The following is a 23,612-nucleotide window of genomic DNA, read 5'->3' on the forward strand; positions in this document are numbered from 1 at the left end:
CCACATGAACACGAGGAGAACATGCAAACTCCAGACAGAAATGCTAACTGACCCAGCCGGGGCTTGAACCAGCGACCTTCTAGCTGTGATGCGATCGTGCTACCCACTGTGCCACCGTGACGCCCCCATAGTAAGAAAATAACAAAAGATATTTGGGTAGCCGCAATTTTTAATCAATAGCAAAGCTATGAAAATCCCTTCAGAACTTTTAGTGGTGTAACGGATCACAAATCTTGCGGTTTGGATCACGCTATGATTTTTGAGTCACGGATTATTGGTCGGATCAGCAAAAAAGGGAGGAGACAAATGTCATTTGCTTTCAATTTATACAATAATATTATTGCAAAAACCATTGGTTTTAACAAACATAACTTAAAACCAGTAATTTTAATTTTAATAAAAATAAGAAAGAACCACCTGAAAAAGGAAAATATTCGATACCAAAAATGATCTTTGGGAATGTTGCTGATAATGCTAAATATGGAAATCTTGTACAACATATCATTTATTTTCAATTAACAGGCTATCCGCAGGGTCTTAAAAAGTCTTAAAATGTCTTAAATATCAGGACTTAAAAAGTGTTACATTTACTGAAATATTGTCCTGTAGGTCTTTTTAAATCATTTTAAACAGATCTTAGTTTTCACTTGTTTATGTAAAGCTACTCAATTGATTCAACAAATATCCAATCTCCAACAATATATCTTAATAAAACGCTTAGCAATCCTCTTTTTATGTCTAATATTATAACAGTCTGTTGTGCCTACATTTAGTTTATTAAAGGTTTTATGTTTAAATATTTTTTTATTAGTATGTGTACAACTAGGGTCTTGACTCATTATTTAAAATACGTGGCTAAAAATAACTAATTAGAATTAGTTTTTGATGGGGTGAGTAAAAAAAATCATTAGTGTTTATCACTATATATGTCTAAAATTTAATTCTTGATGGTTTTAAAAATTCTTAAATTTGACCGGGTGAAACCTGCAGAAACCCTAATTAATGATTCAACAATTCACACATAAAACTTCATGTTTCATTACAGGTGGATCATTTTTGAAAACCTATTCAGTGACATCATTTTGATGGTTGTTTATCGCTACCTATTGGTTAAACAATTGATACAACTTTCACCAGCTCAAGTTCCATTAAACAGCGATTTTAATCTTTACCATAAACATCAGTGTTTATATCTGAACTATAAACTGTTCTCCCTGTACTTCTGTGTGATTTATTTGTTTGTAACTAACTGAAAAAAGTGTAAAAACTGAATCTCTCTCGATCAAACGATTCAAAGGATTAATAAACAAATGCAAATCATTTTCATTGCGCGGGTTTGAATTGAGATCACAATCTTTTAATGTTTAACTGTACAGCTTTACACTGAATGCATTAATTCAGGCTAAACAAACAGTGACAAAAAAAACACCTTTAATTAATAATCTAAGCAAGCATTTAGGTCCCACCATACCTTTTTCCATCATGATAATATTTCACAGGGAAGCCAAAATGCTTTCATACAGGTGATTTGAATGATGTGGGAGGCGATCCCTTATGCAATTGTTATAAATGTTGGATTGACTACAAGTTCCAAAAAAGTTATTAAACTGCGGGTCACGTGTGTTCCAAACTGTGGGTTGTGATCCATATGTTGATCCGTTACACCCCCTAAGTGTGAAGAATAGTCATCGTGTAGACCTTATGCACCAAGAAAGATTTGGGGATCTACCATGTGGTTAACAAAAGGAAAGGTACTCTTAAAAAAAGAGACTGTACCTGCGGTGTGTGTTGCGGTTGCTGTTGACATGACCCTGACCAGTGCATCCCGGCGTTGGGCACTTCAAGACATTTTCATGCATGGCCAAAACTGAGTACAAACCAAGAACGAACAGAAAGCAATGCGTCAGCCAATGGAATATCTTTATGACCCCAAAAAGCCACCCGTTTTATGAAAGGAAATACATAATAATACACATCTAAAGTACATGTCGAAGGCACGGTTTGTCTTTTCTGCTGCGAATGATCACACAATCAAAAGATGTGTCTGTAGTTTGATGTTGACTCACTCTCAGGAGGGATCCGATCTTTGTGTGGGCAGCCTGACAGACTGCGGTGGTGGGGATAGAGTCCGGTCACGTGACCCGTTCCATCACACCCAGGGGTTGGGCATTTGATCTCTCGCTTCTCTGATCTAGAACTCTCTGTAGGCAACAAAACACCTGTCAGTCAAGCCTTATCTGAAGACATTATCACTTCTGTCAGGACAGAAACGTACAAAAGACGTGCATATTACCACACACATTAGACACAAACACGCTCTCCAGTTTCATGCTCTCTGGAAGTTGTTAAAGTTGCCTCTGGACCCGTGAGAGGACACATTTATGGTGATAATTATGGTCATTATGCGTGCGGGCAGGTGGATGTTTCCATAACGGATTATTATCTTCGGTGAGGGTGCGCTGGGGTTTATTGGACTATCTACTGAAAAATGGAGCTCATTAAACAGACTTCACCATTGGCAAAGCACATCTCCATATTATACAGGAGGACAAAGTGAGAAAGAGTGTGTGGGGTCCAAGGTAAATGAAAGAAGGCACAAGGACAAAGGCAAAACTGGAAAAAAACATGAAAAAAAAGACAGGAGAGAGAGAGTGAGAGAGAGAGAGAGAAAGTGAGAGACGTTAAGAGAGAAAGAGCTTGCATGTGCGCTTCAGTGGCTCCTTAATTAAATGTTGAAATGTTAACGAGACATGCACCTCCTAATTAAAACTGGTCGGAGCGTGAGGAGGCCAGTTATAGAGGGGGTGTGGAGCCCTACCGAGCGCTCGGCTGAATCCAGCGCCACACGGACCGGGCACAGTGCCAACCGAGAGCAGAACAACACCACAAACAAAACCAATAAACAAATAAACACGTGCCAAACCAATCTAATTACACACACCCTCTCTCCCCTTCAACTCTCTCCCACTCTCTCTCTCTTTCTAAGTGCTTCAGTAATTATAGACTAAGGCTGGAGTTTATCTATGGAAACCAATTCATTTGACCCATTTATACTCTCCAGATTGCTTCCCCCATTATTAATCTTGCAGTTCTTTGCCTGAGCGAGAGCTTGCCATTTTAATCTTCTTTCTGATTAATCATGTGTGGGTGTTTATTTATGAGAATTTGTTGATATTTGAGCACTTGTGTAGGGTGGGTTGAAAACTGCATATGTGCAATGTTTAAATAGCACTTTGAGTGCACTTAGGAAATGGCTTCTTGCATTGGAGTGTGTATATATATATTCAAGTCTTTAATCGAGAGTGGGAAGTATTTCCGAATGTTCAACAGTTATGTACAGTTTCACATAGATGTGACAACTAATGAGAAGAAATGGTTTAGAGACCATATATGGACTTTGTGAGGTCAATAAATCAACAATATACAACAAACAGCAATGTAATTCATATAACCATAATGTAAATTGTCATTTTAATGCAACAGTTTTATTTTTTCAAGCTGCATTCTGCATTCTTATATAAGCTGAGTATGATTTGCCTAAAATACTGTGTACATAGTTACGTCTTAACAGATTTGGGTAAATCCATTTATGTGTGAATACATTTTGTTGTCTGTCTAATGGAGTGGAGGATGTGCAACAATCTGTAGTTTTTGCATGAAATCATCCTTATATGAATTGTATCATCTGCGTTTTGCAACAATTAACAAAAATATTAAAAAAAATATTTTGCACTGATTCAACAATCTACATAATACAAGTATGTCTTCCTCTTAAAATATGAATTGCAGGAAATTATGTAAGAATTACTATTGCAGTACTGAACTCACAGGTCAAACTGTACAGGGGCCTTTTTTTTTTTACCAAACAGCCATTTCATATATATATATATATATATATATATATATATATATATATATATATATATATATATATATATATATATATATATATATATATATATATATATAGCTAAAGTCAGAATTATTAACCCCCCTTTTTTTTATTATTAACCCCTCATTTTTTTTTTTTTTTTTTTTTCCAAATGATGTTTAACAGAGCAAGGAAATTTTCACAGTATGTCTGATAATATTTTTTTCTTCTGGAGAAAGTCATATTTGTTTTATTTCGGCTAGAATAAAAGCAGTTTTTAATTTTTTAAAAAACATTTTATGGTCAAAATTATTAGCCCATTTAAGCTATACTTTTTTTGATGGTCTACAGAACAAACCATAGTTATTGACCTTTTTCTTAAATGCAGAAGTGGGCTCATGTTTGCGATTTGTTTTAGAACATTTTGAATTCAGCTCCTTATGGAGAAAATGACTAGAAAAAATAAACCACAGAAAACGGGCAAACTACTCGTTCTGCAAACAAGTGTGTCCATGACTATACAGACAAAGCAGAATAATATAATAAGAAAATATCGTTTTGCAACATCAAGCAGTGTAACGAACTGTTTTTAACGTCAAAAAATGAATGGAAGTGAATGAGACCAGAAGTCTCAAGCTAAAAAGATTCAAATGGCTGCGCCCACTCGTACACAAAGAATAAGGTGAATACAATAACTTGCCTAATTACCCTATCCTGCCTAGTTAACCTAACTAACCTAGTTATACCTTTAAATGTCACTTTAAGCTGTATAGAAGTGTCTTAAAAAATATCTAGTCAATTATTATTTACTGTCATCATGGCAAAGATGAAATAAATCAGTTTTTAGAGATGAGTTATTAAAACTATTATGTTTAGAAATGTGTTGAAAAAATCTCTGTTGAACAGAAATTGGGGAAAAAATAAACAGGGGGGCTAATAATTCTGACTTCAACTGTATATACTATAAATAAAATACAGATAAACACTATACTATAAATAAAATACAGATAAATACTATACTATACTTAAAATAAAATACAGGTTTAAACAAAACCTTTGTTTATGTTTATGTGCAACTCAAAAATAAACATCAATGAAGAAAGGACAAAAGGAAGAAAGGACAAAAGGAAGAAAGGACAAAAGGAAGAAAGGACAATTTATTTCAATTCCTGATAAATAAAAAAGCAACACAATTTAAAATAAACAAACATTTTACTACTATAAACATGTAGTTACTTTAAATAGTTCAAAACAAAATATACAGCAATTTTAATTTTGGCTACTTTTAAAGAACAAAATTCATATTTTACTATTATTGAGAAAATAAAGGGCAAACAACTTGCGTTTCTATTGTAACCAATAGTTCAAGTTTATTTACAGCAATGCATGCGTGCATTAGTCGAACTTCCTTTTATTGTAAACTGAGTTTTTTATAAATTTTGCATTTAAAAATTGGGAATTGTAATTATATTTTCATTAGGAAACTGATTTCTAGTGATGGAAATCATAGGAAACCATAGGTTCCCTACCACTGGGTTAGTACATATGAGCTCAAAAACAGTTTGAAACCAAATGATTTGTTAACAAGTTTTGTCTCAACATAGCTGTCAATAATTTTGAATGAACTGCAATAGCATGCATGTCTAAATGGTCTTTATAGCAAAATGATTACTAAAACATTTGCATTGGCTACATTTCTTAAACAACACCAAAATCATACACGTTTGGTAGCGCTTACCTTTTCCGAAGCAGCTCTTGCGGATATGTTCCATGTGTTTGCCGGCCCGGTCGTCGAGAGCAAAGAAACGGTGGTGTTCAGGAATGCGACTGAGCTCACGGTGAGCTTTAACCTGTTGAGCTTTTAAAGCAATGGCCTGCTCCAGCAACCCCAGGTTCCCCCGCATGATGTCGAACATCTCAGACTCATCTGCCACCGTTGATCGTTGAGACAAGCTGTCGTCATCCCCATCATCATCATCATCATCATCATCATCAACATCCACATCAGCGTCCCTCTCCGACCCCTCAGACTGGACATCAATAAGCATAGCTGATGCTGTGGAGGCCTTATTGGAGCTGTAGCTTTGTGGCAATGCGAGTTTGTGGGAAATATAATCTTCCCTTATGTGGGATCCCTGAGTGGCAGTGATAACCGAACGGACGGTTTCTCTCTCCTCTTCTTCCTCTTCTTCGCACTTAATTTCATTAAACTCCTTGTGGTACGTCTCCTCTTTTTGCATCTCAGACCTCAACCCCTCATCATCATCATCATCTTCTTCTTCTTCATCATCCTGTTGTGTCTGCATCTCCTCAGTGAAATACTGGTGGTCTGACTCTTTCTGGCTCTCACTATCCTCTTCTTCTTCTTCTTCTTCCAGCTTCACTCCATTCTCTTTACAAACCACAACTCTTACTTGGCTTCTTGTTTCCTCTGTTTCATATTTCTCTTCCTCTGTTTCTCTAAAAGGACTTTTTTCTTGTGTTTCCATGATGACAGGCGGTTGTTGGGGTGACATGGCACCATTGTTGTGGTTGTTGAGGTGTGTCATTGAGTTGGCCACTATGTGCTGATAGTTGGAGAGATCCTCAGAAGGTGAAGGCTTGGGCTTTTCTGTGCTGGATGACTCAATGATGATACACTCCTCTGTGGGATAGAAAAAAAGAAAATAGTTTTTAAAATGTGTCATTTTCCAAGGACGCATTCAGATTCGACTTTCATATAGTCCTGAGCTTAATACAGCAAACTAAATTGGACTGAATTCTGTGGACAAGTATCCAAGTAACACCTGTTACAGCTCTGGGTTCAGACTGCACAATACTATTGTCTGTCATGATTAGGGTTGGTACGATGTCTAATGTGAAACATTGCGATAGACGATGACATTGTCGTCGTAGGCAGCGGTGAATTCATTATTTATAAATAATTCATGAATTCATAACGAATTAATTATTCGTAGCCTACCGTTTTAACTACCTGACCCACATGGTCTTTGTTTTACCAATAACCAAATCATAAATAAATAAAGATTATTTACACACAAATTACCACATGTCAATTACTTTTTCCACGCGTCTCTGGCATGAATAAGCAGAGTGATCTGTATCGTTATAATAGCCTCGACAAACTTGGTTGGTAAAAAAGGTGCACAACCAACAAGGTGCTGAACCAACCAACAGTGTCTGAGGTTTTTGCTAAAATGACTAAGTACAAGCGAAAGCGAAGGATTGAATCGGAGTACTGACGTTGAGACACGTTACCTGATAGATTCAAAAGACCAAAGAGTCGTTAGATGGAGACAAGATTAATTAAATATCACGTTTAACAACTATAGCGAGACGCGATTCAGCAGTACATCCCTGATAAACTGTCTGACGTGCACTGTTCTCTTGGGTTTTGTGCTCAAAGCACCTGCTGACTGCTGGAGTGCATGCCAGAGTGTATGTGGGTGTGTTTGTGTGTGTAGTCACATGATGTGCGTTTTTAGCGGAAGGAGGGCTTCTCAGAAATGCTAGGTGAAATGCCAGTATGGACGTGAATCATTTTTGCTCTAAAATGGCATTAAAACTAAGACGTATTAGTTTAAACAGGGCCTAACTGTTTCTTTTTTACGAGCGGGTTGCTGCTGCGACGGGGCGGAGGATTGCGATGCCGGCTCACATCGTGATGTCTATCGAAATCGCCGATGGACGAGTGCATCTGCTATTGACCCAACCCTAGTTATGATTGTCATTGTTCGAGAATTGGATGCAAAGTTCTTCATGTACTGGAAACCTATCCAACATTCATAGCTTGTACAGTATTTAACAGTATGGGTGGTGTCATAAAAAAGTTGGAACTAGCGACTAACTTTCAGAATGAAGAGTGTCTTTGAGCACCAGAAAAAATGCTAGTCTTTCTTTATTGCATATAGTACTATGCATATAGAAAGCAGGATGAATTAATGATCAGTTAACCCATAATTGAACATGGTCATAGTTATGGCCAAACTGAATCTGCGGACATCTTTTGCTATTTCTGCGCAGAATTTTGTAAAAATTCTGCAGATTTATGTGGAATTATTTTGGGAGTATTGTAACCTAAAACTTAATATTTGAAATAAAAAATAATACCTTTTTAACTTTTATTTAATGTTTACAATTCCAATTAGATCCACTTATTTGGTAAACAAAGCAAGTCTATCATATGATACATCTACTAGAAGACAGAAACTATTATTTTATAAACTGTATTGTAAATAAATCCAATGAATATTTTCATATTACTCAATAATATTACTAAAAATTAATAAAAAAACTGAATAAATATGAATGTACACACATTTACATACGTATATAAATAGACTCAATTATTTGCCAAAAAACTTGCGGGATTCTGTGTGGGACTAGTCATAATTGACTTCCCACTATCATAGTAAGCCAGTATGTTTTATTTTGTTGTGTGGAACACAAAAGAAGATATTTTGATGTCTTAGATATTTCTAGGTCCATAAAACAAATATTTATTGTCATATTCTAAACTGTTCTGTAGCTTTTATACTCTCCGGTAATCAATAAATACTCTCCGGGTTTTTTTTTCTTCCATTCCTTCAACATTTGACAGGAGAAGTCTCACTTTCTTACTACACAATACCTTATTTTCTGGCATTTATAGACAACTGAGAGAGTGACTATAGCAACTGACAGCAAAATTACCTAGCGAGTACACAGCACTTGTCATACATATGTCAGTAATGTGATTGCAGTTCAAGACAGCACAAATTAACAGTGTTGGATGAAGTATACCAAAATATTACACAAAGACGATTACAGCAAAACATTAAATCAGTCAAAGTCTAAAAGTACGAAGTATAAAACCAGTTTGTTGCTGACTGTATCTGCTCTGACTATCATTTAAATCAGTAAATCGAAACTGGACACCCATTCTGACTGGAACTTTTGTAAGCTGTTCACTCAAAAACATGCAATTAGAGCAAAAAGGCTCATTCACAAAACAGACACAGCTGTCATATCTCAGAGAGATGAATTAAAGAAACAATATTTTAATGCAATGAAACAATATGACACTTCGTTTTGGAATGTAAAGTAAGTTTTTAAGTAAAATTTCTCAAAATAAAAATACTGTAATAAAATGCATAAGCTTAGGCAAAGTAATAATAATATGTTACTATATACCGCTGCATACAAATTCTGTCAGTGTATCAATGAACAGCCATGTATATTTTATGCCACAGCCATATCACCCTGCAGCCCAAGAGCGGTTACTCACTGAAGCTAAGCAGGGCTGAGCCTGGTCAGTACCTAGATGGGAGAACACATGTGAAAACTAGGTTGCTGTTGAGGTGGTGTTAGTAAGGTCAGCAGGGGTGCTCAAAACTGTGGTCTGTGAGTCCTAATGCCCGAGTATAGTGAAGGGGACACTATACTGTCAGTGGGCACCGTTTTTCAGATGATACGTTAAACCGAGGTCCTGACTCCCTGTGTTCATTAAAAATCTTCTCGTGAAGAGTAGGGGTGTAACCCCAGTATCCTGGACAAATTCGCTCCCTCTGCCCTTGCCGATCATGGCCTCCCAATCATCCCCATCCACTGTATTGGCTCTATCACTGTCTCTTCACTCCACCTTATAAGCTGGAGTTTGGTAAGTGCACTGGTGCCATTGTCCTGTGGCTGCCTTCACATCATCCAAGTGGATGCTGCACACTGGTGGTGGTGGTCCCCAGTGATTTGGGTGTATGGCCATACACGATATATACACATTACATTCTTTTTGGTCAGTTTTAATCCTTACCCTCATCACCCTCTTCCTCTGTATTGGTGCTCTCTGTGTTCTGCTTTGCTTGCTGCTCTTCCTCTTGATCTTCAAGCTTCTGCTGTGTACATTCTTCATCCTCCTCCTCCTCTTCCTCCCTTAACTCAGTTTCCTCTCCGCTTCCTTCACTCTCTGCATTGAAACCTTCATCCATGGCCAGCTTCAGCGGATGAGACTTCCTCTTGGAGGAGGGTTGCTCTGACTCTGCTTCCTGTAGACGCCTTTTCCTGGCCAATGGGCAACTCAGAGCACTGTGTGAGAAAGAGGAGATGACATGAGAAAATGTGATGTGAAATACAAGATGAGGGACTATTGTAGTATAAGTGGAACAATAATGAATGCATGCAAACTACACACATGCAAGCCAAGCATGCTAAACACTCATAAAGATAAAGGTTCCAAAAGAGGGATTTTTTTCAGTAATGCCATAGAAGAGCCATTTGTGACAATTTTTGGAATTTTAGATAAAAGTATTATATAAAAGCTAAATAAATAAGCTTTCCATTGATCTAAACTACGGGTCTCAAACTGCCAGCCATTTACAGACCGGCCTACTCCTCCCTCCAGCCAGCAACTGACGTCAAAAATATAACGAAATTCGGCTTGCCAAAACATATACAGTTGAAGTCTGAATTATTAGCCCCATGTTCTGTTAAACATCATTTGGGAAATATTTAAAAAAGAAAGAAAAAATTGTGCAGCCGCGTCTAGCCACTTGTGGTTTTGACCCACCACCTAGTCGACATTTAAAGTACTGCATTCAGATTAGTTTTACTTTCATTTTCTCTCAGTGTATGGTCAAGAGTGACACACATGCATGTTAATTCTGTGGCTGATTTAAAAATTAAAATATATGTCCGTAAGTGCTCTATTTTTGCTAAAGCTCTATTTTTGTAAATATTCAAGCATTGTTTGATTATTATCAGTTTTATTCCACTTGTTTTTTGTTGTACAAACACTTCTTCATGGCTTACATGTTATGCTGGTGGTGTAACAAATATGATAATTTTGCTAATATTCGATTCAAATGGTCTCATTTAATAGATTTTCATCATATGCTAATTAACATTTGCATAAAAACTATGTATATTGGTAAAATTGTAGTGCTAGTTGAATTGAACTTGTTAAAGTAAATGTGAATATGTACATACTTTTCCACTCTTTGTTGTAGTTTAACAAAAAAAAGAGAAAGATATTGAGAAGAGCAATTGGTAGTAAAGTCACTTAAGTTACCCAATCTGCTTTCTGCTGTTCCTACGCTATAGGGGCAATACAATTGGTTGGGACAGAATAATAATAATTATGCTTATTATTTGTAATATTTTCATAGCAGTTTAAACTACCTCTTTAATATGTACAACAAGAAACAAAAAGCTAGAGTTTTGACTGCATATACTCTGTGGAAGAGTGACTGAGTGTGTGTCTAACGCTTGGCCATACACACAACAATCACAGATATATTTCAACAGCTGATGTGTGACACGATAAACATGCTGATTTGCATTATCACTGATGATAGGTAATACTTGAAATATAAACCTCATATTTGTTGTCATAAGATGCATCAATTATGTCAGGTTTCCACTTTTTTTGTGTGCTTGAATGTTAAAACAGCCCTCCTTTGAATTGTCAGTCACTAAAATGGCCGCCCGCCAATTTGAGTTTGAGACCCCTGATCTAAACTTTGTTAGGGTATGATATTATATGGCTGAGAAGAATATTTGCAATCTGAAGGTTCAAAAAAATTTAAATACGGAGAAAATCACGTTCAAAAGTTCTTACCAAAGCACATTACTAATCAAAAATGTACTTTTATATATTCATGGTAAGAAAGTTACACAATATCTTCATGGAACATGGTTTTCTCCTAATATCCTAATGATTTTTGGCATAAAAGTCAAATCGATAATTTTGACCAAACAGTATACTGTATTTCTGGTTATTCCAAAATGAGACTTTTGGTTTTGTGGTCCAAGTTCACAGTTGTGGTACCCCAAAGTAATACAGAAGCCCACAATTCTTGAATGAACCATTTATTTTTCAGAGTGAAGAACAATTTAATGATCTAAACCAGTGTTTCTCAACCATGTTCCTGGATGACCACCAGCTCTGCACATTTACCATGCCTCCTTAACCAACACAACTGATTCAGATCATCACCTCCTTAGCAGAGACTGAAAGACCTGTAATGGGTGTAACAGTGAAAGGAGACATCTAACATATGCAGTGTTGGTGTGCCTCAAGGAATGTGGTTGAGTAACCCTGATCTAAACAACATTTTGTGAAACGTAAAGTTCTGCAGATGTTAAAGACTCTTCATGAACCATGAATGCCAATGAGGAACCTTTATTTTTAAGAGGGATGAGTGTATGGAAACTGAGATGAGGACTGGAATGATGTTGGATATTGACCTGTAGAGGGCAGTGTGCTGGCTAAAAGCCTTTATAAATCAAAGCCAGTTGACTGGAACACTTAATTATACCACAATAAAATAAGAAACAGAGAGAGCGAGAGAAGGGAGGGAGCAGTGGAGGCTGGAATTCAATAAAGCCTTCACCTAGAAAGCCTCGCTATCGCACGGGGCAGCGGAGATAGATCTATAAACATGAAGCTTCTCAAATGGCTTCCTGAATGTATACACGTGTAAATAAACATAACTGTAATATCTTTCCAATAATCAATACTCTGCCTAAAGACCTCTATTAGGCAGAGAGAGAGTCAGAAAGAGAGAGAGAGGTTGTCATTATCAGAGAAAGAGATGAAGATTAAGATGATCTAGTCTACGGCGGTCGGGATCAGGAAAGGCTACGTGTCCGCAGAGGGAGGTGAATCAAGGGCTACGGAGCACCACACGGGCATGTCATCTGTCGTACCTTCTGTGTCGGGCATATTTGCCACTGATATGGCCTGTGCCATTGCATCCTGGAGTGGGGCAGCTGGACAGATAGAGGGGGGTCAAATTAGAGATGCTTTTGTTTCATTTGCGAGTTTTGTTGTGCTTGTTTGCTAAATAGTTCATCAGAAGCTGCTTTTCTACGGCCAGCATAAAACAAACAAACATAGATTTTCAAATTTAGCTAAATAATTGCTTCGTCAATACGATAGAGCTGTGATCGATTTTCGTTTCCTGCTGCGGCCCTCCTTTCGTTTCATGAAATCCCTTCCGCATTTTGCAACAATCCCTGGTATTTTGTCAATTTGTTTCATTGACATTCTTGTTTGTTACCTGCAAATGGAGTTGAGATTTGAACCAAATCTTATCTTCAAGCTCACAGGTGTTCAAATTTGATTTATTTGTGCGCGTGTAGTTGGCTGATGTGTATACATCATGATGTATGGTTCTTGTGGACATGCATATGCACTGGAGTAATGATCATTCACAAACTTCCACACAAATGGCTCATTTGATGATGCTTTCAGCTAGCGGTAAGTGTGTGGTAGCTCTTCACCATTTTAAGTAGTATTGGGTTACTTCAGAAAGTAATTAATTAGTAATTGCATAATTAAATTTGCATTTAAATTAATTTTTTAATTACTGTGTCTGAAAAGAGACTTAGGGCCCTATCATACACCCGGCGCAATAAGGCGCAAGACGTGTTTGGTGCGATTTATTGCTATTTTCAGACCAGCGCAACCTTAATTTTCACATTTTGCACTGAGTTGTTTAAATGGCAAATTCATTTGCGCCACTTTGTGGACTCATGGGTGTTCTGGTCTAAAATAGAGGTGTGTTAAGGCGCATTGTTGGCGAGTTGCTATTTGGAGAAACTGAAATAGACCGCGCCATTGACCAACTAAAAGCTAGTCTAAAGTCTAGCGCAGAGCACATTAGTTATGCGCCTATGCAGGTTCAAATGCTTAATACACGCATACCTTCATGCCCATTATTAGCAGTATTATTTATTATATGCATATTTATATTTGTTTTAATAAAAACAAGTTTAGATTTGTCCACCTTTTGGATCGGGTTTATGCATCACCATATGGGGCATAAAACTAGGACATGTGTTTGGATATAACTTGTTCGTTATTATTGTTCATTTATTCGTTTGCTGGAAATTAAAGCTGAATTTAGAAATAGTTTTGGACACCTTCTTAGTGCTTTTGCGTCATGCGCTTTAGACTTTGCTCCTAGATCAGGGGTCACCAATCTCGGTCCTGAAGGGCCGGTGTCCCTGCAGGTTTTAGCTCCAACTTGCCTCAACACACCTGGCTGGGTGTTTCAAGTATACCTAGTAAGACCTTGATTAGCTTGTTCAGGTGTGTTTGATTAGGGTTGGAGCTAAAATCTGCAGCACACCGGCCCTCCAGGAACAAGTTTGGTGACCCCTGGCCTAGATTGTTAAAATAGAGCCTTTAATTGCTTAACACTACTACAAAAATGTTTAATTCTTTAAATCTGAGCCAAACAGGATCATTTAGCTTTATTAAGAAATATAACAAAGAATAATAAGCATTATATGCATCAAAACACAGAACATTTCAATGCAATGACACACTACTTCCCCCTTATGATATATTGACATAAATGTCTGACTCAATTGATTGTTCTTAAGCATAATTAATCATCTTGATAAATGAAACCTGCTTTAGCTGAAAAATATAATATAAAAACAATTAATCTGTTGTCTCTGAAATGTTTTATCCAGAACTGTTGAATTTATTAACAGTATCTAAGACAAGTACATTATAAGTAACTATTAGTTAAATTACCTAAAAATGAAAGGTAATACCTTACTTAGTTTTCTGCAGAAAAGTAATCTAAATATCACAATTAGTTACTTTGCAAACAATTACACCCAACACTGCTGACCAGTTATTGCTATAAGAACTACCGTTACACTGAATTACATTATAATCAATGTCTTCAGTATATAATGGTAAAAAGTATGATATAGTATGATAGTATAAAAATAGATAAAAATTTGATCACGCATTTCATTTAATCTATGGTTTAAAAACAGTTTTGATTCTTAAAAACCATTTCTGCTTTTAGCCTATACAACTACAAAAACAAAGAATATCAATAGCAAATATAAAACTAGGTCCATGTCATATCATGCCTTGAAGCATTTATAATTCTGTTCTGCTCAAGTATAAAAGCGTCTTTCGCAGCAGTCTATTGAGGAGAGCTCTGTTTAAGATCTGTGACAGAAAACGGCCGTGAACAGCTTCAGTGACCCTGACGACTAGAGAGTGTGTTTGATGCTGTTATAAATACCACTCTTGTAAACTTCATAGCGCACTTGACCATGAGAGGAGAATGCGGAGAATAAGTTCACCAGCTGATGATATGATGCTTTCAAATCCTTCACACACAGACTTGGGTCTAAATACTGGAGTTCTGAACCAATTACTCAAAAGACCAAATGATCATGCATAAAAGACCCGTGGCCTCTTAACAGTTAGTAGATTTGTGTTGACGTCAGTCATTATGTTGATAAGTATTGAAAATGAGTTTGATTGTAACATTAAATGAGTTGTTCGTAAAGCACATGCATTGTGCACCAAATAAAGCCAAGAACATGATCAAACATGGATTTAAAACGTAAAGAACAAAAAAACGCTGCAGACGAAAATACAGAATTCATTTTACCTCAGCTCCTGTCCAACAATCTCAGAGGGAACTGCAGAAAGAGAGACAATCAGGTGCTGAAAAATAAATCTACAGCCGCAAAATAATTGCATAGAACCACAATCAATAAATCACAAATACATGAAGACCCCAGGAGGCCGTATGCAGTAACATTCATGACTGCATTACCAAGAACACACACACACACACACACACGCAGAGTACATATACATACATACACATAAACACCTGAGTCAGCCAAAGCATCAAGCCTTGATGATGGAAAAAAAGTACAATATGCACGAATCAGCACGAAAATATGATTAATTGTCCCAGTTGAGTTTAGTGGTGGAATCAGAGCAAAACTGCAAACGTTTAAGAAAAAAACAAGCTCTCTCTAATCAATTTATTTCAGAACAATAAAAGCGGTCAAAGCAACGAAGAAATGAGTGCAAATATGCTACCTTAAAAGAATGGCCTGCATTTAATGCGTTTAAACTAAAATAACTGATTAAATAAAAGCATAAATATAACTTTAAAGTGCTTTTAAATTATTTGTACCAGGATAGGATACTATTCACCTTATTGTTCGCGTACGAGTGGGTGCAGCCATTTGAATATTTTTGGCTCGAGACTTCCGGTCTCATTTGCTTCATTCATTCTTAGACGTTAAATATGAATATATATAGACGTCATTCATTTTTAGACGTTAAAAACAGCTTGTTTGAACTGCTTGAAGTTGCAAACTAATATTTTCATATTATATTATTGTGCTTTCATGCAAACACCTGTTTGTAGAGCAAGTAGTTTGACCGTTTTCTGACGTTTATTATTCCTAGTCATTTCTCCCATAGGCAACTGAAGCGGAGGTTAAAAGTAGAAAGTAAGCAGTATCTCTTCTAAATACTTTTATATATCCTGTAATAATATTTTAAACAGTGCATTTCTTGCATCCTCTGTTAACAAATATGTTCATGTAAATAATAACTTTAATGTAATGGAAAATATGCCATCTCAAGGCATCTTGGGCGCAGCTTCCAATCATCGGCAATGTAGTGCAAACGTGTGACGTGTAGTTACATTTTTTGAAAGGTAAACAGGTTTACAATCGCACAAAGCCTGCACCGGACCATACGCATGCACTCGACGTGTAGTATAAATCATACCTAACAGTGCGAGGTCACGTGTAGGGAAAATATGCAGTAGGGAAAATAACTGAAAAAATTGACCTGGAAAAAATGAATCGATTATAGGTTCTGAATGTCGATTTCGATTACTTTTTGATTGATCGCCCAGTACTATGAAGGGCCAAAAATCTTGATTGAGGCTAGTGTATCGAAGGTAAATATAGTTGCATGAGTAATTTACTAATTTATTTAAGAATATTTAAAAATAACTAGAAAACATTAACTAATATGGCATAATTATTCTTTTTTTTTTACATATTTACATTTTTATTATGAACTTATTAAAGTAAAAACAAAAAAAAAAAAACATTTAATTTATAACAGCATGGTGTTACACTACTTTTGACTTGATTTGCTCAATGTCTTATGCATAGTCTTCTATCCGTCAAGTGACACTATTTACATTTTTTAAAAAATCTGATTTATTTACAACATTTAATTGAAATTTTCATTTCAGTGTGCTTGAATAAAACAAACCAAAAAAAATAAGGTAACGTCAAATTAGAAATAATGATCTCTTTTAAAGACATTCGCCCCAACCCTCTCTTTCCTCCTCACTCTCTTCTCAGATGGGATGGTGGGCCAAATCAAAGAATGGGCCAACTTTGGCCTGCAGGTAGGCCTGTCACAATAATCAATATATTGACTTATTGTGAGACAATTGGAGATGGCCTCAATATTTTTTGCTGTCACATAATACATTTACAAATTTACAGATAATGTTAAAGCCATTTTACAATGACATTTACATTCTACCTCACCGGTGTCAAAGTTTATAATTGGAAATTTCCCTAATAGGACATTTAATATTACATTTTAATAGACATTTACCTTTTTTAACATCAAGTTATAGAATCTAAATAACCTTAAGAATGATAAATATTTTAAAGTGCTTATGGCTATTTGCATTACTACGCTGTTATATAATCAGTGGCATAAAATGATCTCAAAATGACAATAATATTGCTTATCGTAATGATTTCTGTGACATTATATTGCACAAAAAATTCCTTATCGTGACAGGTCTACCTGCAGACCCTACTTTGGGCATCTCTGCTATAAAGCATAATACATCCCATTCTCAAAACACTATTATACAGGACTTTTGTATTTTGCATCAAAACTCCACCTGCATAAATTAATAATTGATAACCAGATATCCATCTGACTACAGAAGCCCTTCTGCTAAAAGGACGGTTCAGACAGCTTAACAACTCAAATAAAACACCATTTTGTATGGCAGAAATAAATCAAATGGCTTTAAACCTCCTGGATGCCTTAACCTGTAGACTTTCATTGCATGTGTAATATTATTAACATTTTTTACAAGCTGAGGGATGAGTCAGAATTGCTGATGGTGATAACTGACAGTGTGTCCACAAAGCTGAACTTTAACTGAACCCAAATCATTCCTCTAAAAACAAACCCTTGCTTAATCTGCTCATGCATATAAAACTGTACCATTTCAAAGCATTTCTTTAACTTTCGACACTGCGTTTGCTCTCTCTCAAAAAAGCTCTGTTTGAACTCACTGATGGCTACATAGCGAAAAGGATTTTCTTGCAAAAGGACCTCCAGAGACTTCAAGAGTAGGATTATTTCAGAGAAGCTAAAATATTAGATATGCCTAGAGCGAACATATAAGACATGCTCAGCTGACCAGTGAAAGAAATGAGTTTTAGAGGTGAGAGAAGAAGAGAAAGAGCTGAGAGAGAGAGCTGAGGTTCACTAACCTCTTCCTGCTTTGGACCGCGTGCGAGTGCGCTTGTCATCAGTATCCAAACTCATCTGTCAGGGAGAAATGGAGAGAGTTAAGACTACAGCGATATAGAGGAGAAACTCACACACAAGCTAACTCAGGGTCACACATACTCACCATACATTCAGGTTAATGAGAAGTCATGAATAATATATAAAAAGCACACATTCATGTAAATACTCACTGAGATCATCTTTCCTTTTATACTGCAAACGCTATGATAGAATGATAGATGAACAGAGAGATGGAGAAACCAATGCAATTTGTAACTCTTTGATTTAGTAGCCAATTCGTATGAATTTCTACAACCTCATTCCTATGTTTTAGTACAGTTTGCTCATCGCCCAGTGAGGGATATGGGTAGGGGTTTGGTTTGAGCATGTCTCCTTTCAAATATCGTACATTTTCATGCAAATTGTATTAATTCATACAAATATTTGCTACTTTTATGACAGCACATAAAATAGTTAAGTTTTCTTGTGAATACTGGGGTGGATAAGCAGGCACTGACTATGTTTACATGGACATTTGTAATCAAATTATTTGCTTTAATTTGAATAAGACAATAATATGATTAAGATGTTTACATGAGTACATTTACATGACTTTTTCGAATGTTCCTTTCATGATCCCGTTTTACATGTTATAGCACATAATTTGATTATAGTCATTGCGTCTCAACTAGGGTTGGACGGGAATATGGTAATATTGTATACTGCGGGATCTAAAAATAGCAACGTTGTTATATTATAACATATATATTATATGTTATAACGTCATAAAAATCAATGCACTTATATAGGAGACTAGTATTAAATTATAAATTTTATTTATTTAATGCCTAAAATGCGTATGCGTGATTGTCATCACGGGACAGTGTGGAGGAGAGAGAGAGAGGTCAGGTAAGATGGCGAGGTGTTCACCAAGTGTCTCGTAAAAGAACACAACCTCTGCAGTTTGGCAGAATTTCCGGTTTCGACCGAACGAGAAGGGAGACGTGGGAAATACGAACTAGAGGTCTGCATTCCCGCTGCTGTACTGCGGGAGCTGCAGAACCCGACCAGATTTCTTGCGGTGCAGGAATAAATTTCCAAATAAAGTGCGGGAGCGGTCGCTAACTCTGGTGTAATTTGAACGGGAGCGAGCGAGCATGACTGCATCCGCGTACATGCTGTTTCTGTGTGTGTGTGTGTGTGTGTGAGAGAGAGAGCATGATGCTGTGTATCGCTTCGTGCTCTCTCTCTCTCTCTGTGTGTGTGTGTGTGTGTGTGTGTGTGTGTGTGTGTGAATGAGAGGGAAAGAGTGTGTGTGATGCTGTGCGTTGCTTGGTGCTGTCTGTGTGTGTGTATGTGTGTGAATGAGAGAGAGCATCCCATGCAGATCTCTAATACGAGCAATACAAAAAGGTTACTTCGAACCTAAGGTCGCATGTACAGTATTCAGCTTCTGAATGGTTTAGGCACAAGCCAACAGTTTGGTGTCGTTGTCTGCGCCATACATCATTTTTTTTATGCACGGTAATACCGGATACCGAGGTAAAATTGGGAGGAGGTTTGACAGTATCAAAATTTGGATACCGCCCAAGCCTAGTCACCACGCTATTCACATTTCCTCCGGAGTTTCTTGTAATTTCAGGTGTTTCCTTTTTAATTTGTTGACTTTAACTGCAGTTTGGCTCGTTCTGTTTAGTTCAAGAACATTTCATGCATGCCCCCATGACAAACGAGATATTGGATGCGAGTATGAACTGCTGGAAGAATGTTGTTTTAATGGAATTTGATACCGCACGCTAAATGGGAAAAAAAACATCCGCATTTCATGATGCAGTTGTCTGTGGTGCTTCACTGACTCTGTAGGTGCAGAGAATACTGTCAAACAGCCATGTGTGTATTAGGAGTGCAACGCTTCAATCTACTTACAGTTTGGTTTGTTTCTCGGTTTTAGGGTCACGGTTTCAGTATGGTCTGTGCTTTGCTTAGAAAAAAATGCCAACAAAACAATTCATAGAACAATAAACATATTTATAGGGTAAGAAAATTGTATGTTCAAAAAGAAAATAAGCTTAAATTTCCCCTTTTTCTATTACATCTTGACTCAACAGTCTCAACCAATTATGCAGATAATACAGATAAATAATTGATGACTTTTAAAATATTGATTACTTCTTTGTACATTATGCTTGCTTTAACAAAGGCAACAATGCTTTTTTATTTATAATTTCTTTATGAGTTTATTATGATTCCAGAGAGCTCCGTTACACTTTGCACTATCCTAGTGAATGAAACTTGCAAAGAGAGAGTGTTCGGCTTTAGCGGGAACAGTCAGTCGAGAAGAAAACTAAAGAAAACTGCTAAGAAAACTTAGCAGATAGCGGGAAAACAGAGTGAATAGCAGGAGTGATCAGATGCACACCTGATGCGGTAGAACACCCAGAAGGAGCAGGACTGAAGTAACAGGCCTGTTGAATGTCCGCGTCTGTATGGGACGCTTCTGGCTTTGGACACGGACCTCGATCCACCTGTTAGTGACCATTGATCTAGGCTATTTTTGCAACAACAACAAAAAACGCCATTTGTTATGTTTTTGTGTCCAGGTAATCGGAAGCGTAGTTGCAGTTGTTTTTATTAACAAACCAATAATAATAATGCATATTCTGAACTGCAGATCACAGGGCGCACCAAACCATGGGAGAACAACAGGACGTTACATTTTTTTTCTGAGAACCGTTGCATCCCTAGTGTGTATGGAATGTCCTGTCACAAAATGTGGCGAAAATCCTACGTGACGGTAATAGTTTGTTTGCTGTGTTTACATGCCTGTACTGCACTTCATGCGACTAAAATCGGCATACTCCACATGTTTTTATTCGATTTCTCTTTAGTTCGATTATGACCTTAATCGGAATAAATTATTCAAAAATCGCTGTTTACATGTTGGACTCTTAATCAGAGTATTGTCTTAATCATATTAAAATCCGATTATTGGTGTCCATGTAAACATACTCAATGGTACAGATATATAAAAGGAGAACAGACGAAGTGACAGACAAACGGATAGATAGAGAGAAATTTCCTGAAGATATAAATAAAAATAACCGTGAAACCAGCACATTCTGGAGTGACTTCTTCCCCCTCATCAGCTTTAATTTACAGGCTCTAAACAATAAATCTGATTGGACGGACACAGAGTGAAACAGCAGTGCATGGCATCTGCCGGAGGAGCCCATTTGCGTTCACGGCCTCATGGCAAGCTCGAGTGGTAATTACAATAGCAATATTAACCACAGCGATAGAAATAATACAAACACGGGCACTCAAAATCACTGTAATTCCTCCCGCACAGAGTCCCCAATCGCTACGCTTGCTGCGCTTTCTGGCACAAAAGGAGCAGGTGTCAATCCCTCTCAATCTCGTTCACACACACAGACACACAGAGAGAGAGACGCAGGGAAGTCTGCTCACTGTAAAGCCATTGGATCTTTTCTGGCGGCACAATGGTGCCATTAGCTTTGATTACTTTACTGCGATTTAAATGGAACGGAATCCTTGAAAATCCACGAAACTCTCTCCTTTTGACCCTCTGCGAGTGCTGCTCACCCTGCTCCCAGCTGCTGCCTTTAATACAGCGCTGGAGCTGGCAAGGGCACACTGCACTTCCACAGAGGAGTTTCTCTTTCACACGCTCCTTTTCTCTTGCTTTTCTATCCCTGCACACTCTCTGGCAGTGCCACTTCCTGTTGATTGCCGACTTTTCAGCACGGGTGGATAATGAGTGTGTTGTGTTTGATTTGAGGGAGTTTGCCGATGGAAGTTGGCTGTATGTGTGTGTGTGTATCCGGACAGACAGGTGCACAGACAGTCTCTCTTCCTCTCCCAGGGGTGTTTTGATCGTAAGCACACACAAGTTCAAGCAACAAGCCTGCTTTATGCGAGCCGATACTCCAAGCTCAACCCTGAGAGAAAAGTTTTCTCACAGAGATGATCAAAAAGCCCCTGGGAGACGGCGGACACAAACACTGAGCGTTGTGTTTGTACGGGTTGGCCCATCTGCTAGCCTTCTATGCCCTCTCTGTATCTCCCAAACTAGCTTCGTGACCACTCTGACCCCAAGGCACAAAAGCCAGGGGCAGATGCGTGCCGTTTTATTCTTTCCCCACTGTAGCTTCCCCTAGTCTTTCACTGGCATCTCCTCAGTGTCAACACATGAATCAAACAGGCCGTAAGGGAGCCCGCACCGCTTTCATGTTTGTGTAACCATAGCTACGCATCTCTTTCCAATAGGTGAGCACATTTCTTTTTTTTATTTCAAATTCCGCCTCATTAAATCTGCACGCGAAGGTGTTTGTGACGAGCAAGACGGTGTCATCTTTCTTTCGTAATAGCGTTCAAAAGGCCTTTTAATGTTTTCAAACCTGTCCTTCCCCGGCGTTTTTAATTACGGTGCTTGGCGGAGAAACGAGTGAGCGATTGCGAGAAGGAGGGAGAACTGGAAAAAGAGCACAGGGACATCGAAATGAACAGGAAGAAATTGGCAGGAAAATGAGAGTGCTAAGATAAAGCCAACATTTCTTTATTTTTTTATTTACATATATTTTTTTTATTTTACGGCTTAGAGAGCGAGAGCGTCCACGCATCCCTTCGGGCCGTGTGCTACATTATTAATTGTGTCCCTCTCTTCTCCATACAAGCGGACGGAGTCGCTCCTTCGTGCTCTTCTGACAGCTCTATGTAAATTGCAGGCTGGGGGCAATGACTTCACAAAGAAGGTCACCCCTCCTCCTCCGGTGCGCATAAATGAGGCTTTTATTCATTTTCACATTTACAAGAAAAGGACGCAAGCAGGCCTGGCGTGGCAACCGTCACTGGAGTGACAGGACTACTGACATCTCCAAAATTACCTGCGGAAAACATCGGCCAATTAAAGAAGGCCGATCCGGTCACCAAGGAGATCTGAGCCATCCATCTGGAGAGTGGAGTTAACAGCCTGACTGACAAGCGAGAGAGGTTTATATTTGTGCGCGATGCTCATGTCTCTCTCTCTCTTGTGTGTGTGTGTTTTCTTTTAAGAGCATGTGGTAGCATGAGAATAAGCCGCTCGGCTCTGATTCCTTTGCACACAGTTGGATGACGCTGATCAGTCGGAGTTTGGTATTATCTAATTGGATGCTCTTAAAAGCGCTGCCTGCAACTGCAACCCTTTAAACATTTCAAATTAGATCGATAAATCAATCGCTTCAGATGAACTCTTTCCATCAGAGTGAAAAAAACTACATTTATGGGTCCCCGGGAGAGAGCGAAGACTCTCTCGCTTTTTTTTTCCTCTCCCTCTCTCTTTCCCGGCGCCCCCATTAGAAATCTCTTCCAATGAATTTCCCAATGCAAAAGTGAAAGAGATAGATGGGTGGAAAACGT

General features: G+C 37.7%; 1 protein-coding gene across 1 annotated transcript in view; it reads right to left on the reverse strand.

Moving 5' to 3' along the window:
* The window catches only part of myt1b (myelin transcription factor 1b), a 63,877-nt gene that overhangs the window by 25,880 nt on the left and 14,385 nt on the right, over window positions 1–23,612 (reverse strand). The window contains exons 3-8 of the mRNA XM_056449316.1: window positions 18,176–18,230; window positions 15,277–15,307; window positions 9,660–9,931; window positions 5,610–6,515; window positions 2,067–2,201; window positions 1,777–1,867 (exon numbers count right to left, since the gene is read on the reverse strand). Of these exons, the coding sequence (XP_056305291.1) occupies window positions 1,777–1,867; window positions 2,067–2,201; window positions 5,610–6,515; window positions 9,660–9,931; window positions 15,277–15,307; window positions 18,176–18,230 (1,490 nt within the window). The remainder of the gene's footprint in view (window positions 1–1,776; window positions 1,868–2,066; window positions 2,202–5,609; window positions 6,516–9,659; window positions 9,932–15,276; window positions 15,308–18,175; window positions 18,231–23,612) is intronic.

Source organism: Danio aesculapii, chromosome 23 (assembly GCF_903798145.1).
Source record: "Danio aesculapii chromosome 23, fDanAes4.1, whole genome shotgun sequence".
NCBI lineage: Eukaryota > Metazoa > Chordata > Actinopteri > Cypriniformes > Danionidae > Danio > Danio aesculapii.